Source organism: Mya arenaria, chromosome 11, assembly GCF_026914265.1.
Source record: "Mya arenaria isolate MELC-2E11 chromosome 11, ASM2691426v1".
NCBI lineage: Eukaryota > Metazoa > Mollusca > Bivalvia > Myida > Myidae > Mya > Mya arenaria.
The window spans coordinates 61,941,381-61,962,882 of NC_069132.1; the positions used below are offsets into that span (position 1 = coordinate 61,941,381).

The following is a 21,502-nucleotide window of genomic DNA, read 5'->3' on the forward strand; positions in this document are numbered from 1 at the left end:
TCAAAACACAAACATATTATTTTAAAACAAGCAATTATTTAAAAGATGTAACTTGTCTGGTGAAATCAATTATTTTTTAAATCAATAAGAAGACATGTTATATTTGGTTGCCATAGCAACTTACTTATACCTAAAATAATTTTTTTGCTCGTTTCATTATTTTGGAGTTGTAAGATGACACAGAATGAAATGTATTTACAAGGAAAGCATTGACACATGCCTTATTTGACAAAATTGAGAACAAACATATGCATGCAAGGAACATTGAAACTATGTTAATGTATAACTATTAAGTTATAACATGTAGATTTATAATGTACACTTGAATATTATACTGCAGTCATGTATGGAAAATATGAGTGCCATCATACTTTACTTATAGATGGCCAACTGTTCAATGATATTTCCATAATTGAAATACATGTTTATACATAAGTATTCAATGATCAATCAAGTGTGTTACTTTTGGTTGCCATGGAAACCATACATTCATAAAATCATAAATATTTTATCAATGTTACACAAAGAAATATATTCTTTGAATGAAAATGAAAACATAAAACTTCAACTTATACATGCCAATCTCTTTATAGCAAGACACAAACTATAACTTTTGCTGAAACACACATAGAAAGTGTTCTCAATAAAGTTACCTATTTCAACTTTTGTTTTTTGGCCTTTGAATAGCCTTCTTTTGCAACTAATGACAAAGGGCATGTTGTGTTTTTAGCATGATCCGATCTGCAAATGTCTCTTATTACATCATGCAAGTACCACTGCCTTTCAGCATTTATTCCCTCACCAAAGATCTGCTCTGGCAGAATACAAATATCCACTTGGCAGGTTTTCAGTATGTTAATTTTCTCCTCAGGGGCATCAACAAACTTCCTTACTCTTACAATCCCAAGCTCGTTAGAAGACACCTCAAATGAATGGTATTTTGAAATGCTCTTCAATGGTTTAAACATGCCTTTGAAGAAGTCCAGTCATAGAACAACACTGGTTTGCTGTTGCCATCAACAATATGGGGGATGTTGTGGCCATTACGGGATGACATTGTTACTGTGGAAGCCACCTCCTGTTTTGAAGAAAAGCATTACATGATGAATGAATTTCAGGCAGAATTGATCCAATATGACATATTATAGTGTCACCTTAGTGCAAGAACTCAATATCAGCTACTATTTCTATATGCAGTTATTGTGTTATTGCTCTATGATGATTATACTGAGCAGTACTCTTGCACAATGAAATGCCTACATGAAGTATATAACATCAGTGAATTTATCAATTACCTATTATATCTAAATATTCATGATAATACATGAACTTATTTCATATAATTATCAATTTAATATAACACAAGTCATACATTATTATTTTCAACTATAAAAAATCCCATTTTCTTCATGCCACTTCTTATTAGTTTATAACTGTATTAAAAAGAAGGAAATCAATAAATCTTGAAACATGTGTAAGTAATTTATTTCTATAATTGTTTAAAATATTGGTGTGGTAAAAATCTAACTCCCTGAATACCTCAACTGTCTCTGCATCCATGTGTCTCCATCTGTTTTTCCAAACTCCAAAATGCCAATCGCATGAAAACTTGGTGTGGCCGGCTAGCATCAGTGAGTACTGGATTGTCTTATGCCCTCCTGGAATAGAATAGTTAATTGTTAATAAGATCTCTTTATTTCAAATTAAACACTGATTTTTATCTGTTGTTTATTTTTTAACTTAAGTACAACAAATTAAAAGCTTTTAAAGCTATACATCTGTTTCAATCATCTATAGTGTTACTGGAAACAGTTTGAGATAGTTAAAAAGCAATAACATAATTTAGCATACAACATGAAACATATTTTATTTTTTCCACTAGAACACAACAACTCTCACCTGTCAATGTTCTCCACACAGCATAACCAAGAACTGCATTAGTTTTGTTCTGTCCTTGGCAATTGTCAAAGTGGAACTGGGCATGTTCCTCACCCAGGCCGTAGTTTTCAAGGTAATGGTGGAGGTAGCTGACAACTGTGTTTGCTCCTTTGCCTGGGGCAACACCCTCATCACCAAGGTAAAACACCTGTTTCTCTGAAAAATATTTATCCGTCTTTTCACTATTCTTAATCATCACCATCATAAGCAACAGCCATAATATCTGTAAACCGTCTGTTGTTACGAAAAAAATACTCCGGGTCAAACTGTCCGCAAAATAAATGGTCTTGGCTTAATTCATAGGGGATGGTGCTTGCTTGACTAAACTGGGACATATTCATAAAGTTTTCAAGTGTTTTTTTAAATTTTCCGCCATAATATCTGTAAACCGTCTGTTGTTACGAAAAAAATACTTCCGGGTCAAACTGTCAAAAGGTTATTTAAAATAAACATCAAATGACAATCTAAATAAAGGATGACAACATTGATAATTGCATACATTACCTTCCAAATATTTTTTTCCGTGTAATTAATCCGAAAAACATGCTAATGCCGAGTTGATAAACCGGCAAAACCGTCATATCTTTGGTACAGATATCGACATGTTTTCATCAAAATGGCGGAGAGCGACACCTTCAGATCAAGGGCGATTAATCATGATTTAAGGTCAGGCAGCATGAATATTATCGACAATATTCAACTGGAAGCAGAGTGATGTTCCCTTATAGAGTGTTTACACTTCGATTTTGTAAATACTTTGAAACAATAATTTCAAACTAATTGATTGACAAAATGATAATTGCTCAGAAAACGTGTTGTTTTTTTTAATCTCGCTTTATCTCGGTAACGTGATTACCTCAACAGGACTCATTTTCGCTGACGACGTCACATATAGATCTTTCTAGAATAATCTTCTTTTATAATATACTTAATAAGTAACAAACAGTCCAGAAGTTTCCATGCTATTCTATAACTTTCTTAAAATATCCACAATGTTCCAGAATGTTCCAAATGTAATTACATGTATAATTTGTAACAATAAACATCATTCTAAATACAAAGCAAGTACATAACACATAAATAAGCCGCCAATATAACAATAGGCTTTATTATAAAAATTACCAGATATATCAAAAGTGACAAGTTAAAATATGTTTATGATTTAAATACTAGTCCAATACATTAAGTGAAATTTAAATAAAAGCATTAGTAAGACACAAAACATGTAATTTAAACAGCAATACATATTTAAGCGATAAGAAAATAGTAAGCGGCTATTACAAAGCAGTTCCAACATAAACGACAGATATTCTACTTATACACAATAAGAGGTGAACGCTTATCGTTTTCTAAAAAAATAATTTTAACGAAAAAGAAATTAAGACACTGAAGAAAACCACGCATTACGATGCATAGATAAAACATGGGTATAAAAGATCCTATTATCACCACGTTCAGACCTGTGGTGAACTGATTAGCATTCACATCCAGCATAGGAATAAAACTAGACAACAGTAAAGCATAGCTTTCACTAAGAAAAAAGATGCATTACTTACATACTAAAACATTCTTCTAAAGATTCAAACAGGAAACACAGAAATAATATGGCTATTAGCTATAAAGAGGTTATAATATATGTCATGCACATCACTTTGAGAAAATATAAACATATAACACAAGCACATAGTTCACATTACATGCATAAAGCAACTACGACACATTTCAAATAAAACTATACATTTGTTATACAAACACAAGCAGTGGTTAGTAAAGCACACAAGGTAAAATGTATAACAGAAAAGCGGTTAAACTATACACACATAGAGCATTTACATTTGCTGGCACTCCAAGTATGGATCAGTCTCTTAAACTCTTTGAAGTCAGTAGTTGTGCCTCAAAACGAAAGCTTTTCTTACCATAAGTAACTGTATTTACACTGGGAATGTCGAGCATGTTCTTATGTCTGAAAGAGTAATGTTTAGATTTAACAGAGACAATTTCTTGTATGTAAATGGGGAATAACTTATGTAAGCATTTGAAAACTTCAACAGCGATTTGTCTTAGCCTACTTATATAAAGGGTTGGCATATTTACCCTTTCAAACAGCTGTTTATAACTCGATGTATAATCGTTAAAAACTAATTTCAATGCTCTATATTGCAATTTTTCTAGTTTTTCAGTATTTTGTTGATTACAGAAATGCCAGACTAAAGGGCAGTAGTTAAAATTGGAACATACAAAACATTTGTAGAAAAGCATTTTTTGTATCTTGTGTGAGATATTTAGATAATCTATACAAATCATTTATTTGCCGGGCTGATTTCTTACAAATAGCTGCAACATGAGCATCAAAATAAATTTAACAGTGAATCAGTCTCTACACCTAAGAGTTTAACACTTTCTTCACATAGTATTTCTGAGTTTTCAATTTTGAAGGAATCTATTTTACTTAATGTGGACTTTCCGATACATATTGATTGAAATTTATCAGGATTTGCTTGCATGAGATTATCTTCAAACCACTTGATTAGAATAGCACTTTCAGATTCAAGAACTTCTTTTAGGTTGTTGATGTTGGAATCACAGTGAGAAAAAGTATTGTCGTAAGCATAGTTGTAAACTTTGGCTTGATGAATGAAGCAAAATATATCATTGATAAAATATTGAAAATCAAAGGTCCCAAGATCGATCCCTGTGGTACGCCTTTTGATATATCCATCCACTCACTATGAAAATCACCCAGTTTTACTCATTGTTTAAGGTTAGTCAAATAATCATGCATGAGGTCAGCAGCTTGGTCGGAGAGCCCATAGGCTTTAAGTTTTAGGACAATAAGATGGTGAGGGAAATTTACCTGATATATACAAACTCACTTTATCGATAAAATCATCATGGGTTAAAAGAATACTGGATCATACCTATAAAGGTCAATATAAGCAATTCTATAATATTCTATTAAATAAATTCGGGGGTGACCTCGTATTCGAATGCAATTTAAATGAAAAACTCATCAAAAAGATATGCTGCAATAATCCCTTTCTTCTAGATATACTTAGTTCCTGGACAGAAATAAATCAATACACTCCTAAACCACCAACAAGTAAAATAATCATATGGAACAATAAATCAATTAAAAATAATTGCAATACATTTTACATCAATGAGTGGTACGAAAAGGGAATTAAATATCTTCAACATATTTTTGACTATCGTACCAAACAATTTTATTCATTTGAAAATATTAAATATTTATACGATATCAATACTAATGATTATCTCACATATTTTCAACTCTTATCTTGTATTCCACATGAAATAAAAAATAAAATGAACTTAGAAACACCAGAAAATACCACAGCAAACACACTTAAACATAAAATTATGTCCAGTAAAACAAAACCAAACAAGCTTTTATACTCTATCCAACAAAAAGGTGAAATGAACCAACACTTACAGGAAAAATGGATAAAACACTTACATTTGAATAGTATAAATGATATACCCTGGAAGTCAGTGTATACAAAATATATAGCTTCGACGAATGACATTTCTTTAAGAAGCTTCCAATATAAGTACATAAACAGAATCATACCGACAAATACTTTCTTATATAAATGCAAATTAACCCAATCAAATTTATGTGATTTTTGTCAGGAAAATATTGAAACACAAGAACATCTGTTTTGGGAATGTAAAATATCACAAGACGTATGGTCACAATTGATGAACTTAATAAATCAAAACATTACTCCACTTGTTTTAGATTTAAAAATAATAAGTCTCGGATACAATGATAAGTCACAACATTCAAACATCGTAAACATTTTGATATTGGTAATGAAATTTTTCATTAGTAACATGATAAATAGAGGTATAATTCCAACCTTTGCATTCTTTTTTAATTATATCAGACTAAGAGAAACCATAGAACGAGAAACTGCCCTCGTTTACAATCGAATACATATCCATCAGAAAAAATGGAACCTTTTGAACAATTATTTAAATCTTTGAATGCTCCATACAATAACAACAACAACAACAACAACAATATTTAATGCTCCATACTCCTTACTGTCCATTAATCATCATTCACAATAATAATACTCAAATTTCAAACAGTAACACCAATTATCACTAATTTAAAAACCTACATAAATAACATCACTCTACCAAAACGCAACCAAAAACTCATATAGATCCAGTTGCATAGTATTAAAGTATATTTGTTAAAATAGTAAATACATCATTATCATTGCTTGTATACTGCTTTATATGTGTTTTTCTTGTGAATATTTCATAATAAAAAAATAAAAAAATATGGTGAGGGAGGCAGTCGAAGGCCTTGGCCAGGTCCAATATAGCCGCTTCATACTCATGGTTGTCCAGGGCCCTCTTCCAGTCCTCCATTAATCGGTGTAGAGTTGTTTAACATCCAAAATTAGTTCTGAAAGCAGATAAACAAATTATGCTCAGAAACCGACTGCTCAAAAATTTTGGATATTGTAGGGAGAATATTGACAGGTCTATAGTTTTTTTTTGGAAACGGTCTTCTTTTTTAAATAAGGGTGTAACTTGAGTAAGTTTGAGAGCATTAGGGAAGTTTCCTGTTGCAAATGATTTGTTGACAATATTAGTTAGGGGTTCTGTCAGTGATTCTGCTCCTGCTTTTTTAACCCTTGGTTGGAGATTATCCACACCAGTGGCTTTCTTAGAGTCAATATTGCATAACAGTTTATGTACATATTTGTTGTCTACTGGTTTAAAGTCAAAAACATTAACATTTGGATTTTCGCTTTTGATAGCTTCTATGCTTGGGTGAGTACTGTCTACAATTACAAAAAATGTTTATACCTATATTGTTTTGCTAGTGACATAAAAATCATTCAAAATATAACAAACAGATTTTGGATCAGATATGAGAGTGTTATTTTTATTCAAGATTACTTTGGATTCTGATTTTTGAACATTTTTGTTTGATAAAAATGGTTTGATAGTAGGCCATAAGTGCTATGATTTCGGTCCAGCCCCACACCTTTCTTCGAAATATACCTGCTTAGACTTTCTTTTAAGGTTTGTTACAAGTTTTCGTTGTATTCTATAAGCATTCCATTTAAAATCATTTTTACATTTGAAAAACTATTTCTAAGTTGTTTCTTTTTAAAAATAGCATGTCTCAGATCTCCATTCATGAAAGGAAGTGACTGTTTTTTAACCTTAGTTTGTTTTAAAGGAGCATGTTCATTAACTACATCTTTCATTACCAATTCACTGGCCCAGTAAATGTCATCAATATCATCAAAAACATGTGCCACATGAAAGGGTACTCTTTTCAAATCTGCAATAAAAGAAACAGGGTTAAAATGTTTGTATGATGTAAAATTTACATATTTTGTTTTACAGGATTGCATTGTTCCTTTAAAGTAGTAGCAAAAAAAATGTTACAGTCACTTAAACCAGAGTCAAAATTTATGGTATTGCAAAGCAGATTTGAGTGATTGGTAAGAGTAACATCTAGATATGAAGGATCAGCAATTTTAGTATAGCATTTTGAACCCTTGACAACATTTTTGAGGTTGTAAGTGTCACAGATTTGTTAACTTGGTTTACATTTAGCTAGCTTATTCAGGTCAAAATTCAGATCTCCAATGACTAATATATGGTCATAGTTTATTAACATTTTATCAAGTGAAATTGAGATATCATCTAAAATATGGCGTCTTTTGTAGTATGGGGCTTATACAGAGCTAAAATATCCCATTTTCTATTAGACATGGACAACTCAAAACACATAGATTCTAAATGTTCACATGATCAGTTCTTCTTCTAAAAGGAAGATCATCTCTTATGTATACTAAAATCCCCCCGCAAAACCTAATTCTGTCCTTTCTTTCCATTTTGAAACGTTTAAAATTATATTTGTTATTATTAAAAGATTCATTTAACTATGTTTCTGATAAAACAAGCATGTCTACAAGATTTTCACTCAAAATTTGATGTATTTCACAAAATTTATTATTCAAACTGTTGATATTTAAATGTCCAATCAGAGGTCGCTTGATAATACCTTTCGCAGAGTTGTAAGTTCTTTATAATAGTTCATGTTCACTGAGCTGGTATATGAAGTGTCAGAAGATGATTGTTGCTGCATATGCTTGGGTCTGACGTGTTGAAGCTGCCCGTCAAGGCATCAGATATGTCCGAAATGTTGACAAAATCATCTGAACCTAATACATATAAGTGTTCATTTATATTTGGAATGGTGGGTGGTATCACCAGATGGATTATTCGAATTGCTCTTATGGATGGCATTGTACTGTAAAGAAATATTTTGAATCACTGATAAATGAGTATTACTCTGTTGGTTCGAAGCACTATCTGGATGTAGAGTTGAGGTTTTGATATCAAGAGGCATTGAATATTTCGCGCAAGGATTTCAGTTGAAAGGTTGAACAGCAACGGACGATTTGTATTGTTTATTGTATTGTTTATATAAACTTTCAGATAAGTTTAAGAATTTTTTATGTGTCCATTCGTTACAAATACCGCAGAATAAAACATGGTGGTTTTTATACACAAGTCTGTCACACACACTACACAGGCTGTTTGTAGGGATGGGTCCAGGGTTGAGAGCAACGTCTCCCCTAAGTAATAATATCAATGTTACTTGGTATTTGGACGAGCAGTCTTTTCTTCCTGGGGGGCGCCATTTGAATTTTACCCCACCCACTCCCATGATGAGGTCTGATTGCCATTTCATGGAGAGAAGTGAAGATCTCAGTGTAACATCGACTTGGTTTGTAAAAGATGCATCTAAAGCACAGTTGTAAATATTCTTATAGTTAAAATTTATTTAAAATGCATAAAATATCACTATGTTTAGAAAGTACGCCATATAGCAGTCAACAGCTACTATTTTACGAATGACTTTTCACATGGTTGTATCAATACAAATTACATTTAGCCCCAGTGTCAACTCACATATTTACGATTTAGCATAATGCTATGTACCAGGATGTTATCTACGATGCCCTTTCTATATCTAAGATTGCGAATGCTAATTCAGATTGATATTTTGCTTAATTCTGAGTAATGCACAATAGTTTATAGTTTTGAGAAATGTATAGTTGTATTATGCGTGAAACATTAGACATAGCATTTCTTCAATTCTTAAGTGTTGCCTATTTGCCTCTTTTCATACAACATGCAGGCACGGGTTTACTCGAAGGTATTTTTATATTATCACTATTAAAAGTATCACTCGAAACTGATTCCACTGAATGTACTATACGTTTTCTGAGTTGTTTTGAGGTTCAAGGCCTATTCATTTGTACAAATCTTTGCAATGTGGTCGTTACGAAACGTTTCATTATACTTTTCTCGTATGCCGGACATTTCCATCAACTCGTGATTTGTCCCAATTAATGGCATTTCATTATCGCCTTTCTCTCTCTTTTTGTTGACACACTTCAAATGCAGGTCTTACAAAATTACTTTCATTGTTTTTACATTACTGTCAGATTATTCCGATACTCTTCATATACCAATAACTCTCTCAAATGTGATATTTTCCTTAACAAGTGCATGGTCACCTTTGAAGCCGCAGACGATCCGATCCCTTATTGCTGAAGCTCTAACTTAATCAAATCAACTTGAACTGGCTAAAGTCCGATTTATCAGTTCGATTAAGAACATTCTTACGGTCTTTAAAATCATCATAAGCAGGTCGAAAATGTAACATTATTTGATAGTTTTCGTATTTGAGTGAATATCAAAAGTTAATACTAGTTACATAAGTTAACTTGGCAAATACAGCTTGTAAAACCACAACAATCGGTGACATAACAACCAGGGCTTTCAATGCAGCACGAACAATGTGAAAAAAGCCCAAATAGAATACTATTGTCACCAGAATCATCTTAAGAATATTAAAGTATGAAGTAAAAAATAAATATTCGTATTATTTTTAAGTAAAAGTAAACTTCAAGAAGTGAACGAGGAGACATTTGTTATTGTTATTACAGAGCTTAAGTTACAAGGAATTTGATACTGTAGGCGAAATATTGTATACCATGTGACATATGGTTTTCTATCATTTTGTTATATAGGAACCAGCGAGACGAGAAATGTTTTGCATATCGAATTTATTTAGCTTTACGCTACATAAATATTTTTGCTTATCAATAATATTACTTTTCAGATATTTTTAAGCTTTTATGATATAGAAGATCTTTGTTGAATATGGTGTAAGATCGTATTTTGGGGGCTCGATAAATTATACTTTAATGCATTGGATTGTCTTTATTATTGTTTTATATTTCAACGTATCTTCAGGCACAAATTGAGCATATTCCATGTGTAAGTCAAGTATCCTTAGATATGTCATTATGCTTTATTAATTATTAATGAGATGTTAACCTTTGTGCAATATGTAAGAAATTGTAAATATAATTACTACGTTTTAACTTTGGAGGCAAGAATGTTGTTTGATCTATAGATATAGAACCCTTTGTCCAATCATCACCGTATTAAGGCAATAATTTTATTGGCAGAATATCTCAGTCAGGTTCGATAACCATCAACGTCTTCATAGCACTACAATAGTCGAATTGGCAAAAAAAACTGTATTTACACTTCCCGTTCTAATCTTTGCCGACATACAGCTTGGTGCCCTAGTATTTTGCGATAGCTGATGCTCTTGTTTATTTTTAAAATAATCTATGAAAGGTGTCGTTTGCTTTTTGAATTGACATACGTGTCATCACAACTAAAAGTGACCTTAAACACCATCATGTAACCACAACGTCTAGTCACATCTAGATAACGGCTGCCATACACAGCATGATATACAAGCCGATCAGGATGCGATATCGAATCTTTTACAGACTCTTTGAGTGTAAAGCATATATACACGGAAAACAAGTGTCCAATGCAATTGTTCAGCAATTAAATCTTGACGCCAGTCAATAAAGTACCCTTTTCAGCGTTGTTCGGTATGACGCAGGTATGACGCAGTCGGTATGACGGGGTCGGGGTTTTAAATTCGGTACCTACCGGAACCAAGGTGGGGTCGAAGTCACATTTTAGCTGGATGAACTGCCTTATACTAAAATGTAGTTTTCATATCTCCCTAATTAAATATATCAGTTTCTTTGCTCTGTAATAAACACACCATTTGACATTGCGACCTTACGAGTATTTGTGATGCGCATCGAATTAATACACAGTTGACAACAAGAGTCTGGTATTTCTTTTTTAAATAAAACTTAATTAAAGAGCTAGAATAAAATGCACGAGCACCCCAACAAGCTATTGGTACTACTGCACATTCATATGCGCCACAACTTGCCTAAAATCGAGCCTTGTGCAGAAGAAGAATTAGACTTATATTAACAATAAGATTACAGTCCATGAGCTACATATAATATAAACATTTACATTATATAAACATTTTCAGTATTTATGCGAAAAGCTACCGAAGCAAGCTCAGTAGCAAAAAGCTGAAACATAAACCCGGTTTAATGGTATTGGGTAAATGCCAAAGACATATAACATAAAATCACAAACAAGAAACATGGAAGAACAGCACAAAACTCAACAAGCAGCACGGTACATACATACTATATATAAACAAAACTAGGTATGTTTATCAAGGATTGTTAGGTACCGCCTTGGAACGGTCAGTAAAATGTAAATTTACTGGGGGTTTAAACCAGTTTAAGTGCTCAAGCCTCACTCTTATCCCAACAATCCTTAATAAAGATAAAACGCCTTAGGAACATCTTATCAAAGTATGCATTAACTTGAGGAAACTTAACAATAAAACAAATAATAATAAACTGATAGGTAAACCCCAAGTACTTCTATGATTAGAGATCCCAACTATATCTACTAACGGAGGAATACAATTCAGAGCACCTGATGCAAAAACTTTTCAAAGATACGATGCAGTCATTGTTTGAAACTATAAACATCACACATAGTCTACCTTATGAAATAAAATGTTTAAAACTGTGTGATCAGAGAGTTTCATAATAAAAAGCATCATCGTACTAATACTGGGAACATATAAGGAAAACATTATTAAAAATAAAAGTGACATGTATTAGCTAATCTTTCCTTCCAAATGATTTGAAAATGTAAAATATTTGAAGAAAATGAAGTCACATGCCAAAACACTCCGAGTCAGCCAAAAAGGTGTTCGCCAAAAAAGGTTTTAAAGATAACATGAATTAGCAAAATCTTCATAAAATCAAAGGACTAAAAGCTTGGTTATGTAAGGATGATTTATTCAACCCTATATTTTGTTTCAGGTATTCATCTTCTAGAAGGCAAGTGCTCTTCAAAATATTGCCTTTATATCCACGGTTTAAATACAAGTAATCTATTGTGTCTATCTACCCAACTACCTGCTGGAAACATTTTAATTTGACGAATTTAATTTAAAACATCACCATAAAAATCGAGATGAGCAATATTATTAGCCATCAGCGATTTAAGGCCACTATTGTACTTTGATATGAGATTATAATGACCATTAACAAATTTTGAGAAAGTTTTCCTTAATTTATAATACCTTAAACCCTGTTTACAATATTTTACAATTTTTCAGTAAAGTATTCAGCAATACTCAGTACTCACCTTAACAAGAGTACCAGTACTTTTTATTACTTATTATAGAGACAAACTTTGACCGCATTTAAAATACCTTACAACTGTTTAATACAATATCACTGCCCATATTTTATATCTGCCAACAATTCAATTTACTCCATCTGTGTGTGACTACATGCATGTTAAATTGTTTTAAACCGTATGACAATACTCAGAATGCTGTTCTTTGAAAATACACAAGACTACGTAAGCAGTAATCAGTACAGACATGAAAGTGAGTTCTAAAGTATCCATTACTCAGTACAAATCTCAAGAACTGACCAGCAGTAGTACATAATGTACAACTGTCTTATAATGTCACATGACATTTAATAACATTTTATCTATATCCACTTCACTTAACGTTTAGTTACACTCGTATCTTAGATACATGTTGAATTTTAGTTTCAATAAGATTATTAAAGCAATATGAGAAAGACGAGCTTCCCGACAATTTTTTTCTCTTTGTGTTGGCATGTCCCTGCAGTTGCCGCACACATACCAGCGTGGAGTCCTATTCCCTTTCTCAGGCTCGTGTGCACAACCTCACGGGTGATTGCCTCAAAGGACTGGGGCTGCTAAAACAAGCAGCATGAACCCTGGCTCCGTCTCGATTGCCCTCGTAATTGCTGCCTGAAGTTGCGACCTTGTCCGCTTGCTCACTTGTTTCTAAAGTTAATTTAATAATATTACAAAATTGCAACTAAAATAAGCGACTGGTTGACTTGCATTATTGCTCAGCGTATTAACATTTATTCCAAAATAATGCTACCATGTTCATATTTCAATCGAAAATTCGGACTCTGCTTGACCTATGTGGAAAAGAACAAACACTAAACAAATGCATTTTTGTTGAAAGAAACAAGAAGAATATAATAACTATCAAGTACAAATAACAAACTGTCATCCCTTCTTTCTGTTTCGCTAGAACTTTACCGAAGTCCTTTCCAATCGCTAGTGTATTGGACTGGCGAGTACCAGTTGCTGGTTAATGATTAATAAGTATGAAAAATCTAATCTTGTCTCAGCAGTTTTATTTCACTTGTTTTCAAGAGATTTGGGCATATCAGAAAAAATGATAAATGTGTAGTATATGAAAAACAAATATTAAAATTTTCGATACATTTTAACTCTTATAATATGTTTATACATTTCGTCCGACATTTTTGTTCGTTTACCTGTTTGGCAAATGTGCCTACTGCATAACTTTTACCATTTATTTTTAACCCATGAACATTTTTTTGAAATTTTCAAAACTTTGATTGTCAATTTAACTTTTTAAATCAGGAGTATAATTTACAGTGACATTAAAGAGTCAAAAATCAAATTTTGTCATCTCTTCATCAGATTTAATTCATCAAAAAAACATTGATAACAATACATTTTAACCGCAAACCATTCTGTAATATAAGGCGTATGTTCATTATCAAAGAAAGTAGGGATGGCAACGAGTAGTAAAATTAATACTCGAGTACTCGGACGATCGTTCGATCGAGTACTCGGGTACTCGATTACTCGGAAAAATTGAATATGTGTTCGCGAAGACAAGATTGTGTATACATGTATCGTTAATGATGTATATTGTGCGTTGGTCGTATTATTGGTCATTTTCACCTTTAAAGTGAACTTCCATTAGGTATTTTAACAAAAAATGATCAAAAAAATTCAGGCTTTTAATTTGTCTTATTCGTTTCATTTTATACAAGAATGCAGTGCAGAAATGAACAACAATCAGAATTACAATGAACGAAAATTAATAGCATACATAAAAATAGTGAACGAAATTCAATACGAAGTTCAGTTGTTTACTCTACAATTATTTTTTTTAAATGATAGTTTTTCGTACTGTGAAATTGTTGTTTACCTCATTAATATTATAATTCTTGATTTAAAATATCAACCAATCAATTGTGATAATCATTGCAAAAATAGTTAAAATACGCCCATTAAGAAATCAATTCGCGTAACCGTCGATACTCTTTCGCTGGTTAGCGTCCATTGTTTGGTGAAAGGTCTCTAATCGGTAAACAATAGAATTGTGTAGGTGAAAGTACCGCTATCAAAACTTCGCTAATTGACATCAGTGCTAATTTGAAATAGGGGTCCTTTGTTGACAGTTTGCAACTATCACAAGAACTGTCAACTAATTGATTGAGGTCAATTGTGTACACAGCGGGGATTAGAGGGACCGAAAATTGCCCTCTTGGCAACTAACCACATCTGATATTTTGTCTGTAAATCGTGTATTTTTTTTTTTGATAGATTTTTTTTCCGAGTACTCGAGTAGTGATTTGGTACTCGGACGTTCGATCGAGTATTCGGGTAACCGTTGCCATCCCTAAAAGAAAGAGATCTTCCTAAGTACTATTGTTAACGATCATTTATTACGATGAGTCGGTGACCCTTCGGAAACATGAAACTATATGCCATAAATTAAATATCAAAGAAAGAGCTTCAATTACGTGCAATTTGATACTTTAAGCAAATATTTATACGTTATGATATTTTTGCTTTTCTCACTAAGTTTATAAAAGTTAAAATGCTTTTGGAACATTTACAAGGCGATTTAGGTTCTCATTATTCCTTTTTTTGTAAAATGACGTGTTGGTATCCACTTTGAATAACACTGATACAAGCACATCAAACAGTTACGGTACTTGGCCAGATTGAAAGTTAGAAATTGCAACCAAAACAATTAAATAGCAAGGATTTATTTTTAATGAATGTCGATATTTAGATTGGATATAATTCGATACTATACCATGGAGGGAAACGTAATAGTTCTCGAGAGATAAAAAGAACGAAGTTTGTAGTCGTATGAGCCGGTACTGATAAGTTAGATTATAAAGATTAGTATAGTGGTTATTTGTAATTTATTAGTACAGTATAGTTTACTTCATAAGTAGCAATAACAGCATGACGTCGTTTTTTACGCTTCCATATTCCGCACACTGTTAATACCACCCCTCACTCCAATGGATATAACTCCCGCAAACATTTATACTAACTGTGGGAAATGGTACCAAAGAAATCATGAATAATTTATATATCAACTGTAGTACAATAGACAATACAAAACGAGCAAATGGTTTCACAAGCATTTTTTTGTAATTTGCCGTTTTTCTGCCGGTCTTGGGACGTTTTGACTGACATTTTATACTTCCCTTTTCTGCTATCTTAATAAATGTTTGGATAGTGAATTACTTTACAAGGATAAATTGACGTCTCCTGAGACGGTGGGTATACTTTTATGAACTATTACGTAGTTTTTCTGCATTTATTTTTACAAAAACTAAAACACGGGATCAGACATGCTTATTGACATGCCCAAATCGAAAGAGAACACCAATGCATCATCGACTTTCTAAACATTCAATTATTTATCTACAAAGTGCAAGCATCCATTGATTTAGTAGTCTACCGCATTTTCTGCAAGTGCTTTCTATAAACTTATCATTTCTGAGAGTGGCTAAAAGCAAGAACAATTTGATGACTAATAAGGCATGCAACCTCAAAAGCCGAGAATATCCGAATTGACCAGGAAGTATTTTTTTTGTTTACTTAAACTGCCAACCTCTGTAAATTATTTTGGGTACCAATGAGGTAGGTTTATGCATATCATTGTTTTGTTAAGTTTAGATTGCTTTTGTTAGGTGTTGTCAATTGGTTAAATGTTTTATTACTCAGATACATTAGTAAATTAATCGTTACTCCAAAAGACGAAGACAAGACAAATCATTACACAACAATTAATAAATAAATAATAATTTTCCGATGTGACAGGCTGATAAAATCGATAGTGTAGTGTAACCTTTAGGTATATTTTCTTTGGGTTAAGTAAGTTTTCTCCACGAGAGGAATCCAGAGATACTGGCAGTTTTGTAGTAGATTGTATCTGGAAATATCGACACATTAAAAAGAATGGCATATTTATTTAGTGTCATAAACGCTTTATTAGATATCCATATTCTATTAGACAAATGTTAGTAGAGCGTAGGCTTTGTCTATTTCTGTATTTTCGTCTTTGTTTGTGATGTCTGACCGGGTTTTGTCTTTGATATTTTTGCGGGCTGTTTGAACGTCATTTAACATTAATTTATAATAAACCTCACGATTTCATCTCTACAAGTCACTTTAACAACTGCATGGTTTGTTACAGCTCATATTTCACCTGGTCCTCCAGTCCCGGCTTGAGAGCGAAAGCCAGAGTTTGATTGGGGTAACGAGTTTAAAGTACCAGATACTTTGTAAGTATGAAAACACCCTGAACTCATTGTTTAAATGTATATTTCATTCCATAACTATTTTAACCTTTATGTCATTGTTTATCATTCTTATAGTGATAAGTTATTTAGTAATGTCTCCTGTATCGTAAGACAATGTAATTTATGTAATTGCAGGACGTTTCACTGTTACTGCCATTTCCAGTGGTTACACGGTTGGACATGTTTTGATGTGTAAATGACAAAATAAAATATCGAACGAAACTTTATCTACATTTGTCGTTATTTTAACGATGGTAGAGCCAAAGTTACACCGAGAATGGCCGCGACGCCAGTAATATAAATATTATACATGTAAGTATTTAGGCAGAAATAATAAAACGTCGCTGCCAAATGCCCTTAATACATTCAAAAAGGCATTTAATAATACTTGAAAATTGCAAACTAACTCAAAGAAACTAATATTACTAATAATAAGTATAAGGGAGGGAGGGATGGATTTTTCTTAAGTCAAGTACTGGACGTCTGGACGGGACGAACTGAACAATGACCAGATCGGATTAACACCTAAGCGACTATGGGTGACTGCGCATAAAAGTAGTTCGCATAAGTTTAACATTTTAGGCTAAAATGTGGTCAATTGCAATTGTTTGTATTTTGGATATTGTGATCGGTTTTAAAGAAATCAACAGGCCGGTTCTTTAGCTATCTGGTCACTTTCAGTTTTTAAACAAGTTCCTTCTTTAATATCAAAGAATATCTGCTGGTTATAAATCAGTTTTGCTAAACTTAAAATAATTTGGTAAAACAATCAGGTGACTGTGAAAATGTTTCTTATGCTAGACAGGATGTGTGCTTGAATACTTAAATACTAAATGGCAATTTGGCAAGTATGTTTATGTGAGCAATTCTAAAAAAGATGTAAAAAAAACATCTGTCCAGATATTGTTAATTTGTTCAATTCCATGCCTCCTCCAATGATCCCGATGCAAGGACTTGTGATTAAACTGCTAAAAAATAAATAAATGTCTTAATGGAGATATGGCGGTTATTTTAATTAAACCCCTTCCAAATATTCAATTAAAAATATGTCAAGCTGAAGTTCTTTAGTGTTTATGAGCGTGCTTCTGTCAATGGGATTGCCCGACAAATCCATATTTAATTACTTAAAAGAGCTTGACAACCAAAATTCAATTAAGCAAATTACAACGCCAAGTTTCCATTAAGTGTTATATTGATTATATCAATTAAGAGGGTTTATAAGAAAAAAGCACGCTGGCTGATATATAGGCAGTTTACATTTAAAACTAAGAAAGTAAGCATTTTTCAATCTTCGAAACAGTTCATTGGATGCCTAGCAATTTTAATTGTTTATAGATCAAAATTTATCACTAAGTAACTTTTACTTTGGTAATGATGGCAAAGTTTGAAATCTCAACACATCGATGATATAACATGTTACTTTCAGGAAACATTTTTATATTCTGTATACTTTCATTCTAATATCACTCTCTGTTAAATATATTCAGTTTTTCAAAAATATTACTCAATTCAAATTGATTGGAATTCCTGTTATGATATGAGTTCATTGCTGTTATTACTTTTCAACTCTGCTGTCATTACTTTTCAACTCATTGTGATTATTATCTTGAAATGATTTTAAACTTCACATGAATGGCTGTTCTTACTTTTTAACTAAATATTGTGGGTATATACTCGAGTACTCGATCAATCTGTAACATAATGATCTTATTAACGTTATTTTTATGATATAATTAGCTTTTAATTCAATGGATATTTGTCTTCATACTGAATATTTAGTAATTATTGTAGGGCATATTTAATTGTTAATGAATGCGTAAGTGGTTGACAGCCGACTTGGTACAAATGCACAGAAATGCATAAATTGTCATGTTAATAACAAAATCGCGTGTGCTTTGTGATGTTTAGCTGTCACATTTCCCTCATATTCTTGGTATTTAAGTTGGATCATTTTCTCTGTGAAGTGGGAGAGTCTGGGGGTAGTCCCCTTGAAGACAAGGAGCTGAAAGGGCTCGCATGTAATTTAGTTAGGTTTTGGTAATGAGATTAGAACGTTATATTGTACTTAGAATTATATTATTATATTTAGAAAGAACATTTTTAATAAAGAATGAGCATTGAAACAATTGTTGGTTAATAACTTAGAGTTCTATAAAGTTCTGAGAGTTCTGTGTCTGTTACGCTACAAATAATCCCAGTACCCGAGTACCAAATTACTACTCTTGTACTCGAATAATATATAAAAAAAACATTTATAAAATTCACGTAATACACGAATTACCTACGTAAGTATCAAATCTGGCGCGTTTCCAAAATGAAAATATACAGTCAATACTTAATTAACGTTCAAAGATTTGGGAATTTCATAAATCGCCCGATATAGAACGTGTTAATCTTAAATTCTAAAATATATCCTTTGTGTAAGACAACAAACTAGTAACTAGTGTCACTGTTGACTGCGAATTAGCAAGATTTCCAGTGAATGTTTTGCAAAACAAAAGTATTGTGAAATTCTGGTTTAAATTAAAGAGTAAATCTGACTAATTTGTATACATTATTTATAATATGAAAAATGACCGTGGTCAGTATATTTAAACATGGTCTTTATCTGTACAAAAATTGATTAATGAATTCGAGTACTCATTCTTTTTTTGCAATTGATGTTGTATCACAAGCCCAAGTTGATAGTGTTGTAAGACGAATATATGATGTATATTTACAAGATTGGTGTGATAGTATTAATTCATCATCAAAATTAGATAGCTACAGAATTATCAAATCAAAATTTGTATGAGAAAAGTATATTTTATGTATTAGAAATGATAATAATATAATTATTATGACGAGGTTAAGGTGTTCAGCATATACTTTATTGATAGAAGAAGGTAAATATAGAAATATTGAAATGGAAAATAGAATTTGTACTAAATGAAATATGAACTGTGTTGAAACTGAATACCACATCCTTCTTATATGTCCATTTATCGTGATCTAAGAACATACCACTTGTCTAAGTGTTATACACGTTGGCCATGATAGTCCAAATTTGTAACATTATGGTCAACAACAAATGTAAATATCAACAAAACCGCAACTTATTTATATCAAGCTTTTAAACGGCGAGGATAATACTATTTTAAGTTAATAAATGAATTAAATAACGATATGCTTAATTATGACGATGATCTTAGCAACCCACATAGTTTGCATACCTTTCTCCATAATATTATACTCAAATTATGCTGATATTAATTTCGTTTTTTCAATTTTATTTTCTCAAATATACATGTACATCATACATATATTCATAAAGTATACAAAAGTCGTGTTCCAAATTCAATCATGAAGAAAATATTTTTATTTTTTTTCTGTTTTTGGGGTGTTAGTTAAGAAAGTAAGAAATGTTAGATAGAAGAAGGCAAGAAAGCAATGTGGATGAAATTTATATTCTTACATTGGTGTAAACTTGCGGTATTCAAGAATTAAGCTTGTTAAGTACTAGGATCCATCTACCAAGAAACGTATGCAATTTATTTTTGGCCATAGCTATTATCTTTTCAGATTGCAGTCTCTTTGAAAAATATGGAACAAAAGCCTCGAAGATAGGCGTACTTCCTTCACACTTTGATTTAAAGATAAAGTATTTTGCAAGAAGTATAACGAAGTTAATTGCATATTCATAATTTCCATTTAAAGACTTAAAGTTACAGAAAGTAATCTCACTGTAGTTCATTGTCGAAATATCAACCTCAAATATGCTTGTAAGAAAGCGTGTTATTTTGTTCTAGAATATTTGGGTGGAATGGCATTCCCAAAACATATGTTTATTCGAATCATTCGTTTAACCCAGCTTGATTTTATTGCACATTCGAATTTTAATATGTCTAGCATTTTTAAACCTCCATTTTCATAACTTTGTATAATCTGATTTCTTGAAACTTTATCAGGTTTATTGTCCCATAAATATTTAAACATTTTTTGTTTAATATCATTTAAAAATGTATGTGATGGTGATTCTAGTACTGTTGATGGGTACAATAACTTTGAAATTGCAAACGTTTTCAGAACTGTTATTTTTCCTAAAAGCGAAAGATTCCATTTTTTCCATTTTTCTAAATTCTAAATTTTTCGAATTCCAGCATTTTATCTTTGAAATTCAAATCATTTATGACTTTTGAATTGTTACTGAATATAATTCCTAGTGCCTGCGCTGTGTTCATGTTACATTCGAAATTGCTGTCGCAGAATCTTGTTTTGTTATCTTTCAGTGATCCTAGCCTTAAAATTGAGCACTTTGATTTGTTTAGAGTTAATCCTGATATACTTCCATAATTATCTAAAGTTTTAATAAGAGTGTCGAAGGATTTTTTTTATCCATCTAAAATGAAACTAGCATCGTCCGCAAATAGGGTTTGTTTTTGGCCGATATTGTTTACCTTTATACTTTTGATATTCTCATTTGTTTTTATTTCAATAGACAATGGTTCGATGCAACAAATGAATAAATACGAAGAAAGAGGGCATCCTTGTCTCACACCTTTTCGTATATTAAAGAACTCGGATAAAAAAACGTTATTCGTAACACAACCTTTGGCATCTGAATAAAATAGTTGAACCCATTTTATTATATCATTGCCGAAATTGAACTT

The 21,502-nt window shown here is 32.0% G+C and overlaps 1 protein-coding gene and 1 long non-coding RNA gene across 2 annotated transcripts; one reads left to right on the forward strand and one right to left on the reverse strand.

Annotated features, from left to right (window-relative positions):
• Positions 1–2,140, reverse strand: LOC128208676 (uncharacterized). Its single transcript, XM_052912224.1, has 4 exons — positions 1,900–2,140; positions 1,540–1,658; positions 1,015–1,078; positions 1–970 (listed from the first exon to the last, which is right to left on the reverse strand). Exons 1-4 carry the CDS (start codon positions 2,138–2,140, stop codon positions 654–656), a joined length of 741 nt encoding a protein of 246 aa, XP_052768184.1. The 3' UTR covers positions 1–653.
• A 12,976-nt stretch (positions 2,141–15,116) lies between these two features.
• LOC128208096 (uncharacterized) lies at positions 15,117–17,071 on the forward strand. The gene is made up of 3 exons (XR_008256843.1): positions 15,117–15,413; positions 16,748–16,835; positions 16,989–17,071. It is a non-coding gene; the product is annotated as an uncharacterized LOC128208096 (long non-coding RNA).
• Positions 17,072–21,502: the final 4,431 nt, after the last annotated feature.